This window comes from Acomys minous (assembly GCF_964271855.1).
Source record: "Acomys minous genome assembly, chromosome: 13".
Taxonomy (NCBI): domain Eukaryota; kingdom Metazoa; phylum Chordata; class Mammalia; order Rodentia; family Muridae; genus Acomys; species Acomys minous.
In genome coordinates, this window is record NC_140495.1 from 85,094,627 (window position 1) to 85,122,447 (window position 27,821).

The window sequence follows — 27,821 nt, forward strand, 5'->3', positions numbered from 1 at the left end:
AGAGGCAGGCAGATCCTGTGAGTTTGAGGCTAGCCTGGTCTACATAGTGAGATTTTTGTCTCAACAAACAAACAAATCCAAAGAAAAATAGTTTGTTGTGATAACATAGCCCTTTAATCCCAGCACTCGGGAGGCAGAGTCAGGCAGATCTCTGAGTTCAAGGCCAGCCTGATCTACAAAGGTAGTTCCAGGACAGCCAGGGCTACACAAGGTGTCCTGTCTTAAAAAAAAAAAAAGTAAAACAAAATTTAGAAATTACATATACATTTTGAAGATTTTATTTTATATTTGACTACAGTATGTGGCCATATCACTTTTGACAATATGCTTAGAATTAGATTTCATTTAAGGGGAACAATGTGATGTCACTTTTTTTTTTTTCTTTTTCCTTCAGGATTTTCCTTGAGGTCAGTTGGAAGCCTTTGAGGACCAGACCTCATTTTGGAGATAACTAGGCTAAAAATTTTATGTCAGTTAATTGTAGAAATAATACTTTGCTTTCCTTCTTTTTCTTTCTTTCTTTTTTCTTTTTCTTTTTGGTCTCTCAGGCTGGCCTGGTGCTTGTCATCCCCTGCCTAAGCCTCTTGGGTTTATAGGTGTGTGCCTTTCAGCTTTCATCACTAGCTAGCTCCTTCAGATGTTCATCTTTGGGAACCTCCAGCCTCCCTATCCACAAAACATAAGGGTACCACCAGCAAGGCAAATTGGGCTCTAAGACAATGTGACAGTTATCTAGAAATGGCAGCTGGCCTGTCTCTGTTTTCACCTTCTTCCCTGTCAGCCACCAGGTTCATTCATTCTTTGTCACCTTCCGAAACCACTGAATTTTCTTAAGTTCCAGACCCGTCCTCTTTGTTTCTAAGGTAGTCTAAACATGGTGCTGCTCAAACAGCCACTTCTCTCCAAGATCCTAAGATCGCTTCCTTGAGTTACTCTCTCCTTCAAAGTGGCTACGGGGAGGGGGTGGGGGTGGGGGGAGGGGTTGTTTCGGTTTGCAAGCACCCAGAAACCATCAGCTGAGGTGGCCGGGATGGGGTGGAGGCGGGGAGGAACGTCACATTTAAACCACACTTCTCATTCTTGGAGACCATTTGCTAGAATTGGACACGATTAAACTTATCTCCGGACTCCAGGCAGTCAGTTATCCCCTCATCATGCATGCCAGCACTCAGGTGTGCCTCCCTCTGACTGCAGGGCAAAACTGTTGACTGACAAGCAACTTGTATTAAGCCCCAAAGAACCACTAATTACAAAAAAAAAAAAAAAAAAAAAAAGGCTTAATCTTTAAGTTTCAGAAAACTTTTTTAGTTTATTTATTTTTATTTATTTTATATTTATGGGTGTTTTGCCATGTATGTCTGTGCACCACCTGTCTCCTGGTGCCTGTGGAGGTCAGATGAGGCCATCAAATCCCCTGGAACTAGGCTTACAGTTGGTTGTGAACCTTCATGTGGGTGCTGGGAATTGAACCTGCGTCCTGGAAGAGCAACTAGTGCTTTTAAGTGCCGAGTCGTCTCTTCTAAAGATTTTTGATGTAAGCAGTCATTCTTCAGTTGTTGTTGTTGTTGTTGTTGTTTGTTTTAAGTCTAGTTTTGTTTTTGTTTGCACGACTGCTGAGGATTGAGCTCAGGGACTCATGCATGCTAGGTGAGTGCTGCAGGAAACCACGCCACTCCTCAGAAGGCATGCTTTTTAAAACCTGGCTCTTGGGGCTGGAGAAATTGCTCAGCCATCGAGAGAACTTTCTACTCTAGTAGAGGACCCAGGTCCAATTCTCAAATTATAAATGTTTGCTAATCCTAGCACCCTCTCTTCTGGACTCCTTGGATAACAGGCAGGTGTATGATATATGCACATATATATGCAGGCAAACACACACACACACACACACACAAAAGAATAAATAAATAAATTTAAAAGTCAAAGAAATGGTTCTTTATGTATTGTGTGCTTGAAAACTGCCAAGAAGCTGGGCGTGGTGGCGCATGCCTTAAATCCCAGCACTCAGGAGGCAGAGGCAGGTGAATTGTCGTGAGTTCAAGACCAGCCTGGTCTACAAAATGAGTCTAGGACAGCCAAGGCTACAGACAGAAACCCTGTCTTGAAAAACCAAAAACCAAACCAAAACAAACCAAACCAAAACAAAAAACTGCCAAGAAAATAGATTTTAAAACTACAAAAACTGGGCAGCCCCCCCCCCCATATGTACAAACATATACCAGGCAAACATGGAAGCAGAGGCAGGCAGATCTCTCAGAGTTTAGAGCCAGAATGGCTTACATAGTGAATTCTTGCCAGTCAGGACTATGTAGTGAGAGACCATGTCTCAAACAAATATAACAACCCCTTCCCCTCCTCACCCCCCAAAGAAAAAACCAAGTAAATTTCAGCATGCAAATTTCTCGTGATTAACCTGATACAAGAGAGCTCAGTGTGTGACACATGAGGTGACATAAGATGGTTCCAAGTGTGAGCTGGGGAAACGCAGAGCCTATGTTGTCCACCACAGCAGCAAACCTCTCACACAGGAGCACCCAAGAGGCTTTTCTTTTTTATAATTTTTATAAAATTATATATCCTTTTTATATAAAATTTTATATAAATACTTTAATATAAATTTTATATAAATACTTTAATATAAATTTTATATAAAATATATATCTTTTATAATTTTATAATTTTTAATAATTTTAACTTAGCCTACAAGTAATGGGTTTCATTATGGGATTTTCATATGTATGTATCAGGACCCCACTGAGTCAGAGTCTTGTTCTGTAATCCAGGCTCTTCCTGAACTCCCCTGCCTCAGGCTCCTCCTCAATTCAATAGTGCAAAAGATGCAATGTCGGTGCTTGAGAGAGAGAGAGAGAGAGAATGGGTGCGCTGCAGTGTGCTTGTGGAAACATCTGTTTGAAGTTGGTTCTCTCCTTCTACAGTGTGAGACAAAGAGATTGAACTGAGGGTGTCAATCTTGACAGTAAATACCTTTACCTCCTGAGCCAGCTCACTGTAAGCCACTGCTCTTTACAGTGTGTGTGTGTGTGTGTGTGTGTGTGTGTGTGTAGGTGTGAGCATGCCAGGGCACATGTGAGGAGTTGGGAGGACAGCTTTTAGGAGTCTGTTCTTTCCTTCCATGGTGAGTTCTGGGGATTGAGCTCGGGTCATCAGGCTTGTGTGGCAAGCATGTTCATCTACTGAGCCATTTTGACGACCTCACTGTTCTATGTTTTTATATTTGGGATCTGGCCTTGTAGTTCATGTTTGCCTGGCATGTGTATCCCAGCTGTCTCAGCCTGCCAAGGCTTGGGGTAACAGGCAAGTGCCAGTACGCTAGCTGATAACCTTCTGCTTTACTGTGGATGATGTTTGTGACTGTCACTTGACTTCTTACACGTCGTCCTTTGGTCTCACCTTAAGCTGCTCACGTTTCCCACTTGGAGAATGTGTCAGAGGAGGAAATGAACAGACTTCTGGGAATCGTGTTGGACGTAGAGTACCTCTTCACCTGTGTCCACAAAGAAGAAGACGCAGATACCAAACAAGTTTATTTCTACCTATTCAAGGTGAGGCTTTAACATTTTATGTATTTATTTTTATTTCGTTTAATTACTTATTTGTGTGTGTGTGTGTGAGTGTATACACATGTACTCACATATGTCATGGAGATCAGTCTGTGGGAGTCATTTTTCTCTTTCACTCACTGGAGTTAACTCAGGTTGTCAGCTTTGATAGCAAGTGCCTTTCCTTGCTGAGCTGTCATGCTGGCCCCTTGTTATTGTTTTTAAAGATTTGTGTGTGTGTGTGTGTGTGTGTGTGTGTGTGTGTGTGTGTGTGTATGTATGTGCACATGAGCATAGGTGCGTACGAAGACCAGAGAGGCTGTTGGATTCCCTGCAGTTATAGGCAATTGTGAATGGTCCAACATAGACGTTGGGAACTGAATCAGGTTCTTTAGAAGAACAGCAAGTGCTCTTAACCACTGAGTCATCTCTCCAGCTCCTATTCATTCATTCATTCATTCACTCACTCATTCATTCACTCACTGTCTTCTGTAGTCCATGCTGGCCACAAACTCCCTTTGTAGCTGAAGTTTGCTTTAAACTCTTTAGTTTCCTGCCTCTACCTAGAATCTAGGTGCTAACATTTCATTTACAGGCCACTGTACTCAGTGTGAAGGGAGAGTCTTGCATTTCTAAAGTCTTTTATTTTCCTGTCATGGTTCAGATGAGCCCAATTCCATGTGCGGTTTGTAGGTAGAGGGCGCTCAGCTCTACTTCTGTGGTGTTACTTCGAGAGCCTGTAAAAGGAGCTGTCTGTGGATGCCCTCACACGCATGTGCAGGATTGAACATGGTGATTCACATAGGCCTATAGATTTCTTTCCACCCACCAATCAGGTGTTTATCACAGTCTGAACCGTAGATGGCCATTGACCATGGTATCTTAGGGTCAGAGCTGTAAGAAGACAGAGTTCCCCCACGTGGAGACACATGTCAGTCAAGGAGATAGATGCTCAGTGAACAGCAGTTCTGCAGTGTGAAAGCCCACGAGGGGGAAAGGAGCCATGATTGCTCTGGGCGCTTTCCAGGTGGAGAGGCTGTGGTGTTTGCAGGCACAGCAGTGAAGCCGTGGAGGTGAAGGCTGGAGAGAGGTGGCAGTGGAAGCAAGCAGAGCTTCTGGAACTTCTGGGGAGGCCAGATTGTCACTGATGACCGCTGCCACTTCCTGGAGCTGATTCTTCCTTGTGTCTTTTCTTTGTTCACATAGCTGTTCATAGGTGCTGACAGGGAACACTTTGCTCCAGCCAGATTCTCAAAGGAGGCAGCAGAAGGACAGTTAAAACAAGAAGCCTGGGGTCTGGAGAGATCACTCAGGGGTTAAGAGCACCTAGTATTCTTTTCAGGGAACCTTGGTTCACTTCCCAGCATCCGTGTTGGGTGGTTCACAGCTGCCTGGAACTCTAGCTCCAGGATGCACTCTTCTGCAGGCACCTGTACATATGTGTGCAAATACATACATGCAGCCAAACATGCATACACATGAACTTTTTAAAAAAGATTTATTTCTTTATTATATATACAGTGTTCTGCTTTCATGTACACCTGCATGCCAGAAGAGGGCACCAGATCTCATTATAGATGGTTGTGAGCCACCATGTGCTTGTTGCTGGGGATTGAACTCAGGACTTTTGGAAGAGCAGCCTGTGCTCTTAACCTCTGAGCCATCTCACCAGCCTGCATACACATAAACATAAAAAAAGATCTCACAAGGAAACACACACACACACACACACACACACACACACACACACACACAAATCTGTTTTTGACTTCTTTGCAGATGACATTGTATTGTGCAATCCTTGTAAAGATGTTAGGAAACACATCAAAACAGAAGGTGTGGCCAGGAAACATGTGCCAAAGTCTGTATTTTCTTTCAGATGTTACTTTTTTGTTTTTTGTTTTAAGATTAGTTTTGTAACAATATCTCCCAGTGTTTCCCAGACTGACTTTAAACTCTTGCCTCCGTCATTCTAGTGCTGGGGTTGCACTGCCAGCAAAGTCCACCATGCGTAATTATTTATATAAATCATTGTGAAACCAACTAACATCCCATCCCTGGTCACTCTCTTTTTCTTTCTCTGTAGTGCTCTTTATGTGTGTGACTGTTTTGCTCTCCTGTACGTCTGTGTATCACATGAGTGCAAGGCACATACCAGACAACTGCTCTACCACTTAGCTATGTCCCCAGCCTGCGAAAGCATTCTTCTTTTAATAAGAACTACGGCACTTAAATTATTTCTAGTTTTAGTTTTTACTCCTTGTGATACTGCGGATTGAAACCAGGGCCAAATTGAACTGCCTTCCAGCCTCAGCTTATTGTTATTTTTTTTTAAAATATATATGATAAAGAGAAGACTGGGTGTGGTGGTACACGCCTTTAATCCCAGCACTTGGGAGGCAGAGGCAGATGGATCGCTGTGAGTTCAATGCCGGCCTGGTCTACAAAGCAAGTCCAGGACAGCCAAGGCTCCACAGAGAAACCCTGTCTTGAAAACAAACAAACAAACAAACACACTGAGAGCTAAGTTATCCACCGAGTTCCCTCACTGTCATGGCTCCTCAGTGGGTTCTCATAGGCCTTGTCTTTATTTGGCCTGTAATTTTCCTTCCTCCCTCCTTCCTTCCCTCTGTCCCTCCATCCTTTTCCTTCTTTCTCTTTTATTAACTGAAGGATTAGAGGTGAATAGAAGACAGAAGGAAGAAGCGGGGATGCATTTTTAAAGGTTTTAAGGTACGAGGGGGATATTCCAGAACGGGATGAGGTGGACGGGCTAGTGACTCATGTTGCATCAGCAGGTTAGGCCACGCAGGTGGCGGCTTCCTGACACAGCTGTGAGGCCTGAGTCATCTGACTGAATCCTGCCAGGCTCTGGTGCTTCTTTGGAGAAGGATCTTAGCTGAGGGAAAACAAGGACTGCATCACTTCAGCTACTGTTTGTCTTGGAGCAAGTGCCCCAGCGGCTTTTGCTGCCCCACAAGTGAAGGTGCTGTCAGGCTTTCCAACCTGTTGGCCATGTGGCCTGCCGCCAGAAGAGCAAGCCAGCAAGCATTGCCCCAGGTCATAGTGCTGTGGCCTTTGCCCTCCCTCCTATTCAAACAATAGCACAGATACATTTGTTTCTAAAATCAGAATCCAAGATAGCCAGTGCTCTCTTTTCTTTTAACCATCCCCTTTTCTTTCTTGTCTTTAGACTAGGTCTTTCTATGTAGTTTAGGCTGATCTTTTTATTGTTGTTTGAAACTGTGTCTTGGTAAGTAGCTGTGGCTAGCCTGGAACTCAAGGTATCACAGACTAGCTTTGACTATGTAGCAGCCCTTATGGCCTCAGTCTCCTGAGTGCTGGGATGGTAGCAGGCGTCATTATGCCCAGTTGCCCGCCCTCTCACTTTATATCTGAGGAAACAGGCTCATTGTCTCCCAGTTTACATCAGTTTACCAGAACATTCCAACGGATCCAGTTCCCAAGTAGCTAAGTGACTAAGAACAAAGCTCTGAAAATAAACACAGGCAACTGGAATTGCTTGTTTTTAAAAATCACGCTAAATCCTGTTTAGTTTTGTTTTAAGATGGAGTCTCGTGTAGCTTCAAGCTCACTCTGTAGTTGAGGATGACCTAAGCATTCTGATCCTCCTGCTGTCACCTCAGAGGTGCTGGGATTCCTCCAGGCAGGCCCACCACAGCTGACACCTGATTGATCTTTATCACAAGCGGAAACAACACAACTCTTACCTTTATTATAATTGTGTGTGTGTGTGTGTGTGTGTGTGTGTGTGTGTGTGTGTGTGTGTGTGTGTGAAGACGGACACAGCACATTGAAAGTACCAGTAACTGGTCCACACTCGTAACTTGTATGGAGCCTCCTAGAAGGTGCTCTGTGGTGACATTGTCCCTTTTCAGTGCCTTTTCCTGTCTGTTTGCTCTTTGGAGGCTTTGGATCTTAGGGCAGAAACCAAGGCAGTGCATTTGGTTTGTGGGCACCGAGAACACATGCCTGCTGCCTATGGATGGAGAAGTTCAGTCTCTTGGATTCCTCAGAGAACAGTTGCCCTCTTTCACTTCTGGCAAGGCGAAAGTGGAGGAAAGGAAAGAGAAAATAAGTGCATGGCCTACACGTGAAGGAAGCTATGGGCGATGTCAGCTAAGATGGAATGGAAAGTCTTTCTTTCTTTCTTTCTTTCTTTCTTTCTTCCTTCCTTCCTTTCTTTCTTTCTTTCTTTCCTTCTTTCAAAGTTGGAATTTATTGAGAAAAGGGGGCTGGCAAGATGGCACACTGGGCGAAGGTGCTTGCAGCCAAGCACAATGACTTGAGTTCAGTCCCCAGGAGTCACACTGTAGAAGGCAAGAATTGACTCTCTCAAGCTGTCCTCTGACTTCCACACATGCAACTGTGGTTCATGCACACACACACACACACACACACACACACACACACACACACACAAATGAATGTAAGAAACATTTTTAGATTTTTAAAAAAATATTTATTTATTTGAAATCTGGCTTTACTCTGTGGCTGGCTTCAAATTCATCATGTAACCAATGAGGACCTTGAATTTTATGGAAATCCTCCGGGCTCAGTCTTCCAAGTCCTGGGATTATAGGTGTGAGTCACCACACTCAGCCTAAGAAAGAGTGTTTAAAATAGACTTAAATATAAGCACCAAGGGAAGGAAAAGAAGGGGCCGTTGTTCACACCCAAGTGTGGGTTTCTTCAGAGTCCTCAGGGTTGAACTAATCTTCAGCTCAGTTCTGAGTAAATGGCTCTGTCCCCTTTCCCTCAGTTTGCTCTTTGGAGACTTGCATCCAAGGGCAGCTATTAAAGGCAGTGTATTTGGTTTGTGGGCACTGAGAACATGCACCTGGGATCTACAGATGGAGGAGAAATGGAAAAAGACAGAAGTAGAGAAAGCTCCCTTCAAGCTTCTGAGCCCATACTTGTAGGCTCCACGGGCTGCACAGCTGCCGCGGATGGCAATTTCATTTGCCTTTATTCCTGCGGAGTGGATCCTGGGTTTTCAATGCTTGAGACTCTCAGACTTCAGCTACGTGTGGTGGCCTCAGTGACTCTCTATGACCTTTAGGGTCCTTAGCAAGCAAAAATCTGAGCAAAGGAGAAACTGAGGGAAGAGTAGAGTGTGGGGATCAGTCCAGGCTCCTCAGAATCGAGGGGTGTCTAGCTCTGTTCAAAGTCATGAAGGCAAGTTTGTGGTATCTAGGAGTTTGCATGTTTGACTTTTAAGCATTAGTTCTCATGTGGTTAAATAGAGTATAGTTGGTGACTTCACTTAAAGACTAGGCAGGCATATGTGGGTTGGGGGCTGGGAAGGAAGGGAGAGACGCAATGTGGTGTGTGTGTTCATGTGCGTGCTTACATGCACGCACACACGTTGGTTTTAAAGACCAGATACGGTGCTACATGCCTGTAATCCCTGTGCTTGGGAAGCTGAGGCTGAGAGAGAAGGGCCCATGACTCTGAAGTCAGCCTGGACTTACATAGGGAGATCCTATCTCAGGAACCCCAAAGCTGAACCACATACCCACAAACATACCAGAAAAAAAAAACTTTTCAAACTAAAGTTTGTTGTTTTTTTTTTTTTTAAATGATTTCTTTGCAGCTCTTGAGAAAGTCAATTTTGCAAAGAGGAAAACCTGTGGTTGAAGGCTCCTTGGAGAAGACGCCCCCATTTGAAAAGCCCAGTATTGAACAGGTAAAAACATTTTGGGGGAGCTCTTTTTACATGAATTTAAGGCTGAAGGCCCTCCCAACTTTTGTTGGCTGGGGCTCAAACCCAGAACCAATAGTCAATATATTCCATTAAGCTACACTCTAACTTGAACTTTTATGTTTCCATCCACATTTCTATATAGTTCACCCATTCCCCCACCCTGCTTCAAGATGTTTACACAAGGACTATAGAAACCACCTCGGACACTCTGGGTCCCATGTTCATGCCAACTTTAATAAATAATCTGGCTTTTGTCTTTTGGGAGTGTTGTGCAGTGAGACTCTGTTTGTAGAGAAAAATGAATAGAATGTGTAGTTGGTAAGAATTTGTAAAATGTGCCCTTTCTTGTTCTTGATGTCTTAAAATTAAGTCCTCCCCCCCCCCTTTTTTTTTAAATTTGGCACTGTCTGAGAAAGCCTATTGAGGAGAGGGAATCCATTAATGATGTGGAAAACATTGTAAATCAAGGGGTGGGGGCTAATTCTGATTCTAGCTTTGTTTCTGTTGCTGTGATTAAAATACCTGATTTTAACAAGCAGTTTTGGAGGAGAAAGAGGTTTGTTCAGCTTACAATCCAGGTTACAGTCCTTCATGTAGGGAAGTGTCGCCATGGTAGGTCACTCCAAGAAGCTAATCATATGACATTCGCAGTCAAGAGCAGAGAGAAATGAATACATGCAGGCTTGCTGTGTTCAGCTTAGTTTCTGTACTCTTGAACAGATCAGGACCTCAGTTATAGGGAATGGTGCCACCTGCAGTGGGCTGGTTCATCAATAAACTGGGTTAAGACCATTTCCTGAAGACATGCCCGAAGGCCAACCAATATAGACAGTCACTCTTGAAGACTCCCTTTCCAGAGGATTCTAGGCCATGTTAAGTTGGCGGAGCTAACTGTCACAGCATGATACTAGAGTTGTTATAAATAAGTGACTTTTTGTAAGTAAGTTTTTTGGGAGAATACATTTTTCTTTTCTTTTTTTTCCCACCTTCTCCTCATCTCCTTTGTTTTGTTTTGTTTTGTTTTGTTTTTGTTGTTTTTTTTGAAACAGGGTTTTTCTGTGTAGCCCTGGCTGTCCTGCCACCCACTTTGCAGACCAGACTTGTCTCAGTTTCAAGAGATCCGTCTGCCTCTGCCCCGCCACCACTTGGCTGAGAATAAGTTTCGTATTGATTCTAAAACTAATAAGAGTTCTTGCTCTTTTATGTGATGAAATGGGAGTATTCTCTAGAAAGTTCAGATTAATCTAACAACTCTCTTGGAAAAGTACATATGTCGGAGCCTTTTTTTCTTCCTCTGATATTCTTGTTAAAACTACAAGAGTGCTAGTAAACTGTACATTTTAGTGTTTAGTTCAATGAAAATTAGGTAGCAAACTTTAAAAAAAAAAGTCACACACAGAAACATTTATCCAAGAACGTCATTTTTCATGTGTTCTTGTTTAAGGGGTTTTTGATCCTTCTAATATATGTCCATAATTTTCTCTTTGACGCTTTGGGATTGAAGTGGGAACAAATCTTAATTCATTTTTGTCATTTCTTCTTCCATTGTGACCAGAGGGGACATTTTTCCTTGGCAGGACTGTTTCTCTTGAAGGAAAGTGAAGACATTTGTTTGTCTGCTGAGAACTGCCTGGTTTTGTTTTTTTGTTTTGCTAATAACCACTGGGGTAACTGGTTGTGTTCAGACTCAGCGTGGCCGTATAGCCGCATGAACACGCTGCCTTCCCATCTTTCCAGGGTGTGAATAACTTCGTACAGTATAAGTTTAGTCACTTGCCGTCGAAAGAGAGGCAGACGACAGTTGAGCTGGCCAAGATGTTTCTGAGCCGCATCAACTACTGGCACCTGGAGGCTCCATCTCAGCGGAGGCTTCGGTCTCCCAACGATGACATCTCTGGATACAAGGAGAACTACACAAGGTAACTGAGTTCCAGTACTATACCCTGGCACCAGAGAGAACCTTCCAGACGTGAAATTACTATTGGCTTCTTCGAGAGGGTTGCCCAGTTATTATCTCCGTCTACTCAGACAGCACGCCTATGGAGCTTAATTTTCAAGTCCTTTTTTTTTTTTAAATCATCTATCTGATGTCTGATTGTCTGTCTGTCTATCTGTCTGTCTGTCTGTCTGTCTGTCTCACCTATCTATCTGCCGTGCCACTTGCATGGAGGTCGGAGAACAACTTGTAGGACTTGGCTCTTTCCTTCCACTATGTAATACAGAGGGATGCTACCTAATCCTTAGGTTCGGTGGCAAGCGCCATTCTGCACTGAGCCTTCTCCTCAGTCCTGATAGTATTTTGGATACATTAAATTAAATAAACTTACTTTAACCTGAATTTATTTATTCAATGTGGCTACTATCTAACTTAAAATAACTACATGAGCTGGTGGCATGTGCCTTTAATCCCAACACCTGGGAGGCAGAAGCAGGTGGATCTCTGAGGAGACTAGTAGGGTTTACATTAGTGAGTTCCAGGTCAACCTGAGCTACATAATGAGACCCTGTCTCAAAGGAAAACAAAAATACAAGCTTGTAGTGTATTGTGTTTGTTTGTTTGTTTTTTCCCGAGACAGGGTGTCTCTGTGTAGCTTTAGCTGTCCTGGACTCACTTTGTAGACCAGGCTAACCTTGAACTCACAGTGACCTGCTTGCTTCCCTGAGTACTGGGATTAACGGTGCATGCCACCACCACCATGCCCATTGATAGGAAAACAGTGGAAGAGTCTTTGGCTGCTCAGCAACCCCAGCCAACAGCTGAAGGTGGAGCCAACCATGCAAAGTGAAACTGCCCAGAGAGGCAGTGGATAAGTCCCTGTAGGCATTGGGACCTGTTCTTTTTCTAGATCAAGAGCCTCTTTTTTATAACAGGAAGTGAAGCGAGGGTGGACGCACTAGACTCCATGCCCTTTGATGAGGAAAGGGAAGAAGAAAGGAGAAGAGCTCCACAAAGTTGGGAGCAGTTAAAAAAAAACCAACATGCTTATGAAACTCACCATTAGCATGAAAATGAGGCAAACTGGATTCTCCGTGGTAAATGCTGGACTCAGAGATGATGGTCCTAATCTCAGAGCAAACCTGCCAAGCTTTATTCAATGGGGGGGCGGTGGGGAGGAAGCAACCCGACATGACACACACTTGTAATCTTAACCCTGGGGGAGGTGTGTGAAGCCAGGAGGGTCAGGAGTTCAAGGCCAGATTGAGCTACAGGAGGGCCCCCCTCAAAATACAAAATAAATGAAGCCTGTTTAACAGCATTGCTTGTTCCTATTATGAATAAAAGACAAAGCATTTTAAGTTTTAAATTACACTTTAGCCAGTTGTGGTGGCCCACCCATTTAATCCCAATAGAGGTAGGTGGATCTCTGAGCTTGAGGCCAGCTTGCTCTACACGGTTAGTTCCAGGCCAGCCAGGACTGCACAGAGAAAGATCTTTAAACAAACAAACAACCCACCATCACCACCACCACCATCACCACCACCACCACCACCAACCAAACCAAACCAAACAAAACAAAACAGGGAATAAAAACTTTTATTAAAACATTAAAAAAAATATTTTATTTATTTTATGTATATGAGTACCCTATCTACATGTACACCTGAATGCCAGAAGAGGACATTAGATTGTATAGATGGTTGTGAGCCACCATGTGGTTGCTGGGAATTGAACTCAGGACCTCAGGAAGAGAAGACAGTGCTCTTAACCTCTGAGCCATTTCTCCAGCCCTATTAAAACATTTTTAAGATATCATTTTTTGTAGTGTAAATGCCACCTTCTTGAGAGTCAGATGCCTGAAAGGCACTTCAGACCTAAGTTAGCACTGCCTAGATAACAGAAACAGATGTGAACCCCACACGGCAGCCCCATGTGAATGAGTGCTTACATTGAAAACAATAACAATGATGGAACATGCTTTTAACCCCAGCACTTGGGCCATTGATGCAGGGAGGCTCTTGTCTTCAAAGCCAGCTTGCGTGAGAGCCAATTTTTTTTACTCTTTATAAAAAATATTGCCACTTATCTAGGTATATCAATGTGGAGACTCCCCAGACACTGTATTAAAAGTGTGCTGGAATTCTGAAGTGCGCTATCAAGTCTGGTTTCTACAGGGTTGAGAATTGAATCATGGGCCTGCATGCAAAGCAAGCACTGTACCCTCTATGGCACAACCCCAGCCCTGCTTTCGTATGTTGTAATGCCAAATCTTACATAGTGTCAGGATAATCAGAGTTGCATGGAGTTGAACTTCTGATTTACTAAGATTCGTGACCAGCTTGCTCACACAATTATATTTTCATGATTGGTTACTGAGCTGGCCTCCTCCCATCTTCAGTTACTCTTCCTACTTTACTATGTGAGCGCACTTAACATCCAATAAGGTTGGCTTCAAAAGAGAAGAATTTTGGAATTACAGAATAAACAATTCTTCTTCTTCTTCTTCTTCTTCTTCTTCTTCTTCTTCTTCTTCTTCTTCTTCTTCTTCTTCTTCTTCTTCAACAGGGTCACTATTTCAATAAATAAGTAAAATTCAAAATTATTACAAAATAATACTTGAACATGAAATAGTAAGAGAGAAAGTTGACCAGCACTCAGGAGCAGAGGATGGATATCGAGTTTAAGGCTAGTCTGGTTTAGTTCTAGGATAGCCAGGGATACACAGAGATGGAGGGAGAGGGAGTTTGTTTGTTATAGGACAGCTGGGGGTGGTGGGGAGAGGGAGAGGAGAGGAGAGGGGAGGGAGGGAGGGAGAGAGGGAGGGAGGGAGGGAGGGAAGAGAAAAGGAAACAGAAGTAGCATAGAGTTTTAAGATCGTGAATCTGCGGAACTACAATGGGGTGTAAAGTGAATAAATTAAAAAAAAAAAAAAGAAACAAAACAAAGATAGTGAATCTGGGAAGGTTGCTGAGTGGTTAGGAGCACATCCTGCTCTTGCAGAGGACCTGCCTTTGGTTCCCAGCATTTGTATTTGGTGGCTCATCACCACCTGTAACTCCATTTCCAAGGGATCTGACACTCTCTCGCTCTTCAGGCACCAGGTACACATGATACATATAACCACATACAGGCAAAACAGCTACACACATAAAATAAAATTTAAAAAGAAAAGATTATGGATCAAGGCAGATACAATAATGCTAACATGTGTCTTCCTAAGCGGTGACTCACGTCTGTAACCCCAGTGCCCAGGCGTCTGAGGTAGCAGGATTGCTGTGAGTTCAAGGCCAGGCTAGACTACAGAGTAAGACTGTCTCAAAGTATAGGGCCTGGGTGGGGAGCAAGCAGAAAGCCTTTTCCTTTTCCTCTACCTGGCTTCTCTCTTTCCCTTCCTCTCTCTCTCTCTCTCTCTCTCTCTCTCTCTCTCTCTCTCTCCCCTTTCCCGCATAGCTCAGATTGGTGTTGGACTTACCAACCTCCTGCCTTAGCTTTCCAAGTAAGGGGAATTATAGGTGTGTGCTGTCATGAAAGTCTTCCTGCAAAGAGAACTCCATCGCCACCCCACATAGGGTAGTATGGGGGTTAGATACAGAATGAGGTTTAAAAAAAAAAAAAAGAGGCCACAGAAATATGCCACAGCATGCTGCTCTTGCCCTCACTTCATCTTACCTGCTAGCATCCTCACCGAAGGCAGGAAGGGCTTTGATGTTTGGAAAGAAGCCCTGTCCTGGAAGAGGATGGTTTGCAAAATGACGCATTCCCACGGGGTTTCCCTAGTTCAGAGCTGCACTCTGGGATGCCCGTGATGTGCACTTGCTGCGGTTCCTGCGACTTTCAGAGCCCACATCTGTAGACTGAAAATCCAGGGCTGTTTCTGAATTTTTTTCATTTTTCTAGCATTAGTGTTGAGAGAAGCTTTCTAACTCAGATGGCCCCTGCTGACAGTTCACTGCAGACCTGTAGACAGATGAAGCCAGCCAAGTTACCCTCCCAGCCCACAGTGCAGAAAGCAGTTTTGACTTTGAGCTGGCAGAGTGGACCCAGGACAGATGGTCAAAGCTTACTTCCTGAACCTAACTAGGTTTTGAACAGTCTTAAGGTTCTTTATCTTCTCCCACAGCCTCAGTGATAAAAGAATGTTATCTACGTAGCTCATTCCCTCCCTCCCTCCCTCACTCACTCATATATCATGAGAGAGAGAGAGAGAGAGAGAGAGAGAGAGAGAGAGAGAGAGAGAGAGAGAGAGAGAGGTGGGGGAGGGGGAAGGAGAGAGTGCATGTGTGTATGTGTGTGTGTCTGGGTCCCAGCGATGGATCTTTAGTTGTTAGGCTTAGCAGCAAGTGACTTCCCTTTTGAGTGATCTCACAAAAAGAAATTGCTTTTTCTTTTTGTTTCTTACTTATATAGTTTATTTATTTTTTTTCCGTTTCAGTTTTGGGAATCAAACCCAGGATCTTGCTAATGCTAAATACGCTTCAGCTCTGAGCTACATCCCAGATCTTGCTTTACATACATCCTTCTTTAAAGTGTTTTTTAGTTTTAAGTATGTTATGCATTGAAACATCTTACACTTACCAAAGAATTTAAAGAAAGAAGTCATTTCCCAACTCTCTATCATAAGATAATGTTTTTTAGGCCACTTAGATGTGATACAAACATTTTTTAGATGCTTACCAATGTTTAAGAATAAGAATAATAGGTTTTCTTATTGCTGTGATCTATTTGAATCTGCCTTTACAAGAACAATGATAGGAATATACCTCACAATGCATCTTATTATGCCACGTTTTGACTTCCCAAGATTCAGCGACCCAGGCAGCCACACTTCCTTGGTGTTCGATGAGTTAGGTACAGATTATTCTCCACGGACCACAGACACTTCCCGGCAGGAATGTTGTGCTCAATCTTCAGTACTCATCCGCTTTAGCAACCTAAGTGCTGGGATTATAGGTCATTGCTCCTGGCCTATAATTTCATATAAACTCAAATTACATTTTGTACCTTATATACATGCTGTCTCATTCCACAGAGAATCCAGTAAAGTAGCTGTCACTTGTCCCTTGTTTTATAGGCAAGAAAGTGGGCAGTGAGCAAAGTAATATTTCCATGTAGGTAGTCAACTGGCCAAGCAGTATTGGATTCCAGGCTCTCTGCATAATGACAGAATAGGAGGAGGCCTGCAGAGAGTCACAGGGCCTGCATGAGGGCCAGCTGGTCTCATCCTGGGCTCACTACTTGGTAGTGATCTTGTTGGATGATCTTGTTGTCTGCCATTGAAGGCCTAGTTCCTTCAACTGAGCCTCGTTGTCTAGAAGGTCACTGTGATGGGCTGTTTTTGATGACCTATGGATGGCACTTGTGTCCTCTTCCTGCAGGTGGTTGTGCTACTGCAATGTACCGCAGTTCTGTGATAGCCTACCTCGGTACGAAACCACAAAGGTATTTGGGAGAACATTGCTTCGCTCGGTCTTCACCATCATGAGACGGCAACTCCTGGAACAAGCCAGACAGGAAAAAGACAAGCTGCCTCTTGAGAAACGCACGCTAATCCTCACACATTTCCCAAAGTAAGGGGGTGTGCTTGTGGGGCTTTGCTTCATTCCAGGGCCTGAAGTTGTGGAGAACATGCCGAAGCCTACTTAAGTACCAAAAATCATGAACATCAGGGAAAGCATCCTGAGAGAAAGAACCCTCAGTTCTCAGGAGATTTCTCTGCATTGCAGACAGTAAACCAGTACTTTGTCTTCTTCTTCTTCTTCTTCTTCTTCTTCTTCTTCTTCTTCTTCTTCTTCTTCTTCTTCTTCTTCTTCTTCTTCTTCTTTCTTTCTTCTTTTTCTTCCTTCTTCTTCTTCTTCTTCCTCTTCTTCTTCTTCCTTCTCCTCCTCCTCCGCTTCCTCCTCTTCTTCCTCTTGTCTTCTTCTTCCTCTTCCTCTTCCTCCTTCATCTCCTCCTCTTCCTCCTCCTTCTCCCCCTTCTCCTTCTCCTTCATCTTCTTTTTCGAGACAGGGCTTCTCCGTAAACCAGGCTGGCTCAGACTCATTGCCTGCCTGATTCTGCTTCCTGAGTGCAAAAAGTGCTCTCACCTCTACTCTTTTATTGTACATCCCCTCTTGCATACTAATTTCTTTTCTATATTCACATATTCCTGTTTCGATGTGTGCCAGGGCTGACTGTGTGGCTAGGGCGTTGAAACTCTTTGCTGGACTCCCCAGTGGGCTCGCAACTGAACACAGTATCTCTTCCCCCCAAGTGTCAATCAGTACCAATAGTTTATTTATCATTAGGGGATAAGCCCAACCCCATCTGAGATTTGCTGTTGAGAGGGCCAGTTTTGTGCAGACCCTGCCATCATTTTGCTCTATGTATTTCATCTTTTAGCCAGGATGATAAAGACGGCCGAGAGAGAGAGCATGTAGGTGCAGTTTCTGTCCGTTCAGGGTGCACAGAAAAAAGCATTTTTCCAGTTCTTTCTGAGACCTGGTAAAGTCCTGGCTCTCATCCTTTCAAAAGCAGGCTGCCAAAGCTGGGGTGAATGCTTCCTTCAGTTCAGCTTTGTATGTCTGAACTGTTGTGTGTAGGATACACACACGTATCTGTGACCCTGGGCTCTTGCTTTGTTGGATACACAGTCTTTCAGAAAATAGAGTGAAGCAATAGGAAGTTGAAGTGCTATATCCGATGCTTGGGGTGAAACCTAGGGCCTCACGTGGTAGGTATGCACTTTGCCACTGAACTGTAGCTGTGAGGTTAAGCTAAGATATTGGCTGCTGGAGGAGGGGCTGAGGATGAGTGAAGGGACAGCGCATGGCTTGTTGAGCAAAGTTAGCAATGCATAAATGAGGTAGGGTTTTCTCTGGGTGGGTGGGTGGAGGTTTTTGTTTTTGTTTTGTTTTCTTAAATTCTGCCTAGATTGGTGCATAGTAAAAAAAAGAGTAAACGTTTAAAAACTACCAGGAGAGATGTAGCTTTTCCTCCCTGTCCCAATGAAAACTGTTGATTTGGGACATACTGGGAGAGGCAGTTTTGTATTCTTTGATCAAAGATTATTGAGATTATGCTTTTGGGAAAACTAAGGTTTATTTTTAATTGTGTGTGTGTGTGTGTGTGTGTGTGTGTGTTTCTGGGCAGGTATGTGTATGTAAGCACTGATGACTGAGAAGGCAAGAGGTTCGGCGGGGGGGTTGGGGGGTGGGGGGGTGGGTTCCGAGAGCTGGAATTTCAGGCAGTTGTGAGCACGCTTGATGTGGGTTCTGGGAATTGAATTTGGGACCTCTCTACAAGAGCAGTGTATGCTCTTAAGTGCTGAGCCATCTCTCCAGCCACAGAAAAAAATCAATTTTTGTTATCAAGATACTATTACTGAATCATCCAATTTGTATATCAGGAAAGGTGTTGCGAATTCCTGTTTTGAGACAAGTTCTGACTCTGTAGTCTAGTCTACCTTTGAACTCATCGTTCCCCCCCCCCCAACTGAGCCTTCCTAATGCTGCGACTGCAGGCGTGGATTACCAAATTTGGCTCTAAACATCGTTTTCACTGCCCCCCTCCATTTATTTATTTAATCACTTTACCATAGTTTTATTTTATTTTTTTTTAAGAATAAGTTAGGTCCAGAGATGGGTGTTAGGGATCAACTAAATTGAAATATGTATCAAAGCTCTATATGGAAACCTGTTTCTTTGTAAGCCAATTTAAAAAGCAAAAGTAAAGTAGGAAAAAAAAAAAAGGTTCAAGGACTAGGGATGTCCCTCAGTGATAGAATTTTTTTGTCTCCCAGGGGTTTTGTCCTCAGCCTTACCTGTGTTTGCGTGAGCACTCAAACCCGCACAATAGCGATTGTTTTCTGATTGAGATTACCGAGCTCTCCTTGGCTGTTTAATCTGAATCCAAAGGTTGACTTAAGAGATGCTGTGGATGACGTTGCGAGGCTTGAACAGAGCAGCCAACATCTGCAGTACCAAGCTTCTCTAAGAAAGTCTGCATATGAGATGGAGGCATGAGCACCAGGGAGCAAGACTCCAGTCATGAAATATATAGGATTCTAGTTAAAGGTAGAGGTCTTAGGCTACCCTGGATAGAAGGGGCACAGTTCCGATGCTGCTGCATCGCACAGGCCACGGTTCAGTCGCTTTAAGCTCCTTTCTTCCATGCTAAAGACGTTTCACACTTAATGTTTCTAATTAGCCACTTAAGGAGAATTTTGCCCTCAGACCATAGCTATTCGTCCCTGTCAAGGGATAAGTAGTGTCCCCGAGCCCCACACCCACTATAGTGCTAATGGAAACTTTTTAATTACTTTGCATAGTGACAGGTTTTTTTTTCTTCCCATAGCAAAATTATTTTGCTCTTTGTAGATAGATATTTGCTAATTACAGTGTGTGGTTCCCCAAGCTTGCAGTTTCCGGCATGCTTGTGCAATGAGCTGAGAAATCAAGCTGCTTTCTTTTCTTCTTTGTTTCTAATGGTAGGTTAAAACTACCATCCACTTTTCTTTTTAGATTCCCCTTTATAGAATATGACAACATTTGAGGCTGTTGGAGCTTGAGACCTAGAGTTTTGGCTACGGAACCACACGTGTTGAAAGTCTGATACGCTCTTTCAGTCTCTGCCTATATGTGTCAGACAGAGCCAGAATCTACTTTATATGCTGCTTTTTCATTCAGTGCTTACCTTCTCTCTCTCTCTCTCTCTCTCTCTCTCTCTCTCTCTCTCTCTCTCCCTCTCCTCTCCTCTCTTACATCCTGAGCACAGTTTTTTTCTCTCTCTACGCTTCCCACTTTCCTTGATCCCCCATATTATTTACTTTGTGAGACAGAGTCTCACTATGCAGCCCTGATTTCTTGATGGTCTGGAAGCTGCTGTGTAGATTAGGCTGCCTTGATTCTCCTGCTTCTGCCTCCAGAGTGCTGTGGTCAAGGAAGTGTCCCCAGCTACATAGGCAGCTGGAATTTGCTGTGAGCCTCACCAAGGGATACATCATCTAATTAGTCCTCTGTAGCAAGTGTCCTACCAAGCTAAGCAGGGTTAAAGGGAGATGCTGGAGAAACACTTTGCTGTATTTGAATACACAGGAGCGTCCATCTGAAATCATCACTCGAGTCCATAGTTCTAATGTATTTTTATAGTTGAAAGTGGGAACCCTATTCTAGGATGGTTGCTACAGATGACTGAGGCTTTTGTTTTCTGGCAATAAATTAAATTAATGGTTTATTTATTTATTTATTTATTTATTATGTATACAGTGCAGTATATCTGCAGACCAGAGAAAGCATCAGATCACATTATAGATGGTTGTGAGCCACCATGTGGTTGCTGGGAATTGAACTCAGGACCTCTGGAAGAGCAGTCAGTGCCCTTAACCTCCGAGCCATCTCTCCAGCCCGGTTTATTTTTTGGACAACTTGGAAAGTTGTTATTTTATTTCTGTGGCTATTTTGCCTGACTATATATCTGTATGCTATGTGCATACCAGGTGCCCAAGGAAGCCAGAAGAGAGCATCAGATCGTCGGGAACTGAAGTTAGAAATGCTTTCGAGCCACCATGAGGGTGCTGTGAATTAAACCTGGGTCTTCTGAAGGAGCTGCCAATGCTCCTGACTGTTCAGCCATTTTTCCTGCCCCAGTTTTTAACTAAAAAAATATTGTTATTAATTCTTTGAGAATTTCATGTATTTTGATCATTTTAATACCCACTAACTCCTCCCAGGGCCACCCCCACCTCTCTACCACCCTTTGTGTCCTCTTTTACTCTTAAATGACCCATCAAGTCTAATTTGTGCTGCCCCTATACTTATCTTTGTGGGGCATCCACTGGAACATGGTTGACCCACCAGGCACCACACCCTAAAACTGACTTTCCCCTACCCAGAAGCCATCAACTGTCAGTAACTCCTCAGCTAGGGTGGGGGCTGTGAGCCCTGCCCCCACTCCTACCTGGAATATTGACGGGCTTGGTTTTGTACAGGTCGTGTATAGGCAGCCACAGATGCTGTGACTTCCTGGGTGTGGTGGTTCTTCCTGTCTGGAGAATGGTGTATCGGTTCAGTCCTTCCTGACAAATGCTTCTTACAGCCTTTTAGTTCCCTCTTCCAAGATGGCCTCCGAGCCTTGGGGAAAACTTAGAGTTTTCAGAAGCTCACTCTTGTGATTTATTTTTGTGCCTAGGTTTCTATCCATGTTGGAAGAAGAAGTGTATAGTCAAAACTCTCCTATCTGGGATCAGGATTTTCTCTCAGCTTCTTCCAGAACCAGCCCACTAGGAATCCAAACAGGTACAATTCGTTTTATATACATTGGAGAGAAACTATGAACGTCAGGCCAGGTTGTTAGTCGTAGTTAAGTTGTCATTTATTTGTATTTCTCATAAGGAAATAGATGCCCGGAACCTCTAAGTTTTGAATCTACATCACTATTAATATATAATATAATAAAATAAATAACAAATACGTACTAAGTCAAATTCTGTGTGTCTGTGCTGATGAGCACTACAAACACAAATCAATCAGGCAAAGCCGCATTAAGGACAGGAAGTCTTAGTTTGCGTAGGACCAAATTCCAGGTAGCTCAGCTCTGTCATGAGATGCTGGCTTTTTGAAGATGCTTCTGTTAGCAATTGTATTCATTTTCTTTTCTGTTGCTGAAATAAAGTACTCTGACAAAAAGCAATCTAGGGGATAAAGGGTTTGTTTTGGCTTGTAATTCCGGAAGACCAGTCTATCATCCCCGGGAAGCCATGGCAGCAGGCAGGGGAAGGCACGGTAGCAGGCACAGGAAGCTGTCTGATCACATTTCATCCTTACACAGAAAGTGGAGAGAGAGAGAGAAAAAACAGGGGTCCGGACATAAAAATCTCAAAGGCTCCCCACAGTCAGTAAGGGTACTTCCTGTAGCAAGTACACTGTACATCTGACTTTTGTTTTCAAATAAAGTGTGTTGGTGGTTTCCATCATACGTTGTAGGATGCTGTTTTTATAGTGATTTTACAACCATCTAGACCAGCCCCACAAGCTGGGTAATTGTTCAGCTCTGTGAGTCTATGGTGGACATTTCGTATTAAAACCACACTAGCAGTCATTGGCAAGCTGTGTCCAGGAGTCAAGCCTCGGTCTGGCTTTTTCAACTGCCAGAACGATGTTGGGATGGCGGGCGAAAGAAGGTGATGACGATTTCAGTATGTGAAGTATTTCTCAACGGGGCCAGGTTGTTCTCGATATTATCTTTACCAGTGCCAAGTCCATCTTTATAATGCTTTGACACACACATCCAGTTGGAGTGACATTGCTGCCTAGTCCTTTGGTGAAAGATCTCTGGAAAATATCTCCTCGTGTGTGTGAAAACTCTTTTTGACCTTTGCCTGATGAAACTCCTCTTCTTCTTCACTTGCGGCCAGGTTACCTGCCATAGCTCAGGACGGACGAGGCAGAGGTTGTCTCTGTGGCTACGATTGTACCTTTAAGCTAGACCATCCGCTCTGGCGTTACGTGAAGCCAGTCAGCAGTGCACTGTCATCTCCTGCTCTACTGTAATTGTGATATGTTCTTTGCTGGCAGAGTAGAGTGTAATCACCTAAATTGCCACGTCTACACGCCAGTGCCTCAGTGACACATGGCTGTCATAACAGTGACTCTGAGGATCTGTCAGCTCTTCCAGTGTCTTCTGGATCCCAGAGCTGCTCTTTGATTGCTTCTTTATACTTGGGGAGTCAGGAGCCTGCACACCAGAAGCCTGTGTGCTACCTTTGCTCTTTAGCGTATTCCGAGCCTTCTTTTAGAGGTGCACGGGCCTTCTTTAAGAGGTGCAGAGGGCAGAATCTCTGCACGCTGCCCAGACCAGCCTTTAACTCTTGGGCTGAAGCAACTTTCTGTCAAGTAGCTAGGACTGCAGGCGCTAGTGTACCCCATTTTTATTGATCCAGTTGACTACAGTTAGAAGTGTCAGAGGCTGGTGGCTCATTGTCAGCTGGCTGGCTGATTCCATCCTCCGACTAGGGTGCTGGGAATATCTACAGACTGACCCACTACTGCCCAAGACACCTCAGGGAATGGTCTCTTTGGGTACCAATGCTGCAGTGTGACTGAGAGTATTCACTACCTACCATTTTTCACCTCTTCAGCTACAAACCAGCGGCACACCCAGCAAGACCCCACCCTACCACGTGCAGTGGAAACCATCAACCCAGTTTATTTGGAAATAAAACTCAGATGTACAGAGCAGTCACAAGCTTAAAACAAGACATCCAGTCTTAGGAATCGACACACTTAAAATAAATAAGAATTTCTCCCTTCCCACCCATCCCTTCCCATTCACTTTGTGTATGTGTCCTCTGTCTCAACACACACACACTACACACACACACACACACTACACACACACACACACACTCACCCCTCCCCAAAACCCTGCTATGTCAACTTTTTTGTTGCTGTGATGAAATACCATGACTAAATGCAACGTATAAAGGAAGAATTTATTTTGGCTTACTCTTCCAGAGGACACGAGTCCATGATTGCTAGAAAGGTGCGGAGGCTGGTGGCTAGCGCAGGACTCTGGCTAGTCACATGTCATTCTTATGGGAAGCAGAGGAGGTGGGAAGGGAAAGGGGTGAGGCTGTAAGCCTTCAAAGCCTGCCTTCAGTGCTGTACTTTCTTCAGCAAAGCTGCACCTTAGTGCTAAATAACGTCGGCAAACAGCACCAGCAACCAGATATAAAAGAGCCTATGGGGAACATCTCTCACTCAAACTACCACACCTACTGTGTGTTGTGTATTTTCTCAGAAAGCAATTCACAATTACAAGTAATCCTACTTATCCTCTCAGAGGAAAGGGCTTTCTCTTACATGGGGATGGTGCTCTTGTTAAGGCCAGTAAGTGTATCTCCATGCAATGTCATCTAATGGATAGGCTGCCTATAATTTTTGCCTCTTTTCTTGGTAAAAACAGCATATTAATAGTTTTCATAACCTCTGGACCCCGGTGATGAGGTTTGTTTATTACTATCGGTATGGGGCTTGATTACTTGTCAAAGTGGATTCCTCTGGCTTTCTTCATTTCAAGGAACATTCTTCAAGGGAACAACTTTTAGGCTCTGTCAACACCCCACCGTTGTCAATTACACTCACAAAGCTCAGCTTCCACACCCAATCTTTCTTTAACTAGTTTTATCATGATGGCTACCATTATTTATTGAATGATTGATTTGATTTTTGTTGTTGTTGTTTTGTTTTGTTTGAGACAGGGTTTCTCTGGGTAGCCTAGGCTGTCCTGGACTCACATCGTAGACCAGGCTAGCCTTGAATTCACAGAGATCTGCCTGCCTCTACCTCCCCAAGTGCTAGGATTACCGGCTTGCGTCACAGTGCCTGGTTGATTTGATTAAAAGAGCAAACATCCATCCTTATTTATTTTATAGCACAAGTCTGTAATGCAAAGAGCTTTACCTTCTTGTTTGCTCACTATTTTGTCAGCACAGGCCTTGATACATCATAATTCTGCTCAGTGAGTTATAATCCGTGGCTGTCTAGTACCTTGATACTCTGTGGTTTTATTTTAGCATGGTGTTGATGGTGTTGGGCGGTCATAGGATCGTCTCATGTGTACTTGTTGTCAAAGAAAGGAGCCACCTAACGCCCTCTTTTCTTTTTCTCGGGGCAGTCATCAGTCCTCCTGTTACTGGGACAGCATCATTCAGTTCAAACTCCACCCCCCACGAGCAGGTCAATGGAGGGAGAACAAGTCCTGGCTGCAGAGGCTCTTCTGGGCTTGAAGCAAACCCAGGTAAGCTACCAAGGGAGGAAGCGGGCAGAGCCCCAGAGCTAGATTCAGACCCACTACCAGTTGTGTTTCCCTAACACATTAACGGCTGGATGTCACTGTGCAGTAGACTTTGGTGGTGTGTTGCTGTGTAGCAAACAGACCCACAGTGCAGCACTCTCACTATAAAAACTTGATATTACAGCACCCATGTGCTGTACGTCTTTTGGTAGTCATCAGGTTTCTGCTAGTTTCACATGGGCTTACAACTCTGCTGTCTTCATTGTGCATGTGGCTTGGCTAAATCGCTTAAGGGGAAGTAGCGTTCTTTGACATGTGTTTCTTCCTCCTCTGGGGACGTTGTGCCGTACACAACATGTTCTTGAGACACTAGTATGATCACCACAGGTCATTCTGAGATGCGCAGTATTGTCTGTAGGTGGCACCCCTTGTTGCTACCCAGCCCACAGCCCTTACAGTGCACTAAATACAGTGCACCTCTTTTCTTTCTGAAAACAAGAGAAATATTCAGTATCTTGGGGGTGGAGAATCTGCTCATTCTGGCATCCACATGTCACATGGTTTCACTTGGACCATCTTGACTGCCCATCCTCCAAGAATAACAGAAACCAAGCTCTAAGTCTGCAAGAAGCACAGGCTATGGCCTGGAAAGATGGCTCAGCTTTTCAGAGCACTGGCTGCTCTTGCAGCAGGCTCTTGTTTGGTTCCTAGTACCCATTTCAGACAGCTCACAGTTGACTGTAGCTCCAGGTCCGTGAGATCTAATGCCTTCATCTGTCCTCTGTGGGCATGCCCTGCCCTGCCCCTCCCCCAGCACATATGCACACATGCAGGCAAACATACACATAAAGAATACCTTTAGAGGACTGGAGAGGTGGGTCAGCGGTTAAGAGCACTGGCTGTACCTTCCAAAGGTCCTGAGTTCAAGTCCCAGCAGCTACATGTTGGCTTACAACCATCTGTAATGAGATCTGGTGCCATCTTCTGGCCTGTACGCATGCATGCATGCAGGCAGAACACTGTATACATACATAATAAATACATAAATACCTTTAGAAACTGAAGAGGTGACTCAGTGGTTAAAAGCCCTGACTGCTCTTCCAGAGAATGCGGGTTCAATTCCCAGCACTGACTCAGTACTGTCTGTAGCTCCAGTTCCAGAAGATTTGACAGTCTGACACAGACATTCATACAGGTAAATCACCAATGCACATGAAATAAAAGTAAATTTAAAAAGAAACATGCTGACTTGTGCTGTTAAAGCACATTTTACTGATTTCGTATGTTCTTTTCTCAGAGGAATAGCTACAAGTCTAGTTTAAATAGCTTTCTCACTGCTGGGTTTGTCAGATTTAAAAATAAAAAAATTTTTATTAAATAATAATAAAAAAGAAACATGCTTTAATAACTCACATGTCCAGTTGAAAACCATCTTTAGGAAACAGGCAATCAAAATAATAAAAAAAAAAAAAAGAAAGAAAAGAAAATAGGCAATCTTTAAAGTGGACCTGGGGGGACTGGTGAGATGGCTCAGCAGTTAAGAGCACTGACTGCTCTTCCAAAGGACCAGGGTTCAATTCCCATCACTCACATGACAGTTCACAATTGTCTGCAACTCCAAGATCTGACACCTTCACACAGACATACATGCCACCAATGCACATAAAATAAAAAAAAGTAAGTAAATTAAAAAAAAATAAAGGTGACCTGGCACTGGAAATGGTGGTGGTCTCTTTTCTCTTATACTACCGTCCTCCCTCCTCCTAAAAGCTGGGGACAGCCATCAGTGCTATTAGAAATTTCGATGTGAGAGCAGTGTGATAGCATACACCTATTACCCCAGCTTTCAGGAGGTGGAAACAGTATTGTCACAAGTTTGAAGATAACCTGAGCCATACGTAGTGCGAGACCAGCCAGGGATACATGGCAAGACCTTGTCTCACCCCTACATCCCCATCCCAAAATGTTAGATTCATCAGTATGTATTCTCCATTTCAAGCCACCCATTTTTTTTTTTTTTGCCTTTATTTTGAACATCACAGGAGAAAAGAGGAAAATGAACAACTCGCATGCTCCAGAGGAGGCCAAGAGATCCCGAGTGATGGGGGATATTCCTGTGGAATTGATCAATGAGGTCATGTCTACCATCACAGACCCTGCAGTGATGCTTGGGCCAGAGGTCAGCACGGGGGGACCAGGCAGGCAGCTGGGAGGGCCGCTGTCAGAGATGAGGGTGGGGTGCTGAGAACACACTGGAGGTCACGGCAGGCAGGGCAGGAATGGCTAACTAAGATGTGCTTCCTCTTGATGAGTATCTACTGTCTCAAGTAGTTGGAAACTTTTCCATATTGAAGAATTTCAAGTCTCCGTCAACAATGGAAAAAAAAAAGTACGACAAAAATCCATGCACTGTGCCGGAAGAGTCATCAGTAATCACGTCCCATTCCCCTTTGTTTACCTTCTGTTCCTTCTCCTGTGAACCCTTTAGAATCATTTCAGAGTTTCAAACAGACGTAATAATACCCAACACCTGGTGCATTTGCCCGGTGCAATTGCACAGTTTTCTTGTCTAATGAACGTGAGTTAGCACCCAGGAAATTTAGCTTTGTGACAAGCTTGTGTGGTTCAGGGTCGGCAGACTGTAGCCGACCAGTCAGAGACACCATTTGGCTTGTGTGCACAGGTAATTCTTTGGCATCCGCCTCCCAACTAGGTAGGAGTAAAGGTGTGTCCCAGCAGGCTAGGCTTGTAACAGTTGTCACGGACTTGTGTTTTCTGTGCACCATTGAACATAGCAGAAAAATTGAGTAGTGGAGGCTTGGAA

The 27,821-nt window shown here is 43.9% G+C and overlaps 1 protein-coding gene and 1 long non-coding RNA gene across 2 annotated transcripts in view; one reads left to right on the top strand and one right to left on the bottom strand.

Moving 5' to 3' along the window:
• KAT2B (lysine acetyltransferase 2B) overlaps window positions 1-27,821 on the top strand; it is a 104,960-nt gene that overhangs the window by 51,656 nt on the left and 25,483 nt on the right. Inside the window, exons 3-9 of the mRNA XM_084753678.1 lie at window positions 3,418-3,563; window positions 9,178-9,270; window positions 11,026-11,207; window positions 16,603-16,794; window positions 21,392-21,498; window positions 24,878-25,000; window positions 27,040-27,176. Of these exons, the coding sequence (XP_084609804.1) occupies window positions 3,418-3,563; window positions 9,178-9,270; window positions 11,026-11,207; window positions 16,603-16,794; window positions 21,392-21,498; window positions 24,878-25,000; window positions 27,040-27,176 (980 nt within the window). The remainder of the gene's footprint in view (window positions 1-3,417; window positions 3,564-9,177; window positions 9,271-11,025; window positions 11,208-16,602; window positions 16,795-21,391; window positions 21,499-24,877; window positions 25,001-27,039; window positions 27,177-27,821) is intronic.
• Window positions 14,057-21,381, bottom strand: LOC311581449. The gene is made up of 3 exons (XR_014773774.1): window positions 21,161-21,381; window positions 19,026-19,204; window positions 14,057-15,184 (listed from the first exon to the last, which is right to left on the bottom strand). It is a non-coding gene; the product is annotated as an uncharacterized lncRNA (long non-coding RNA).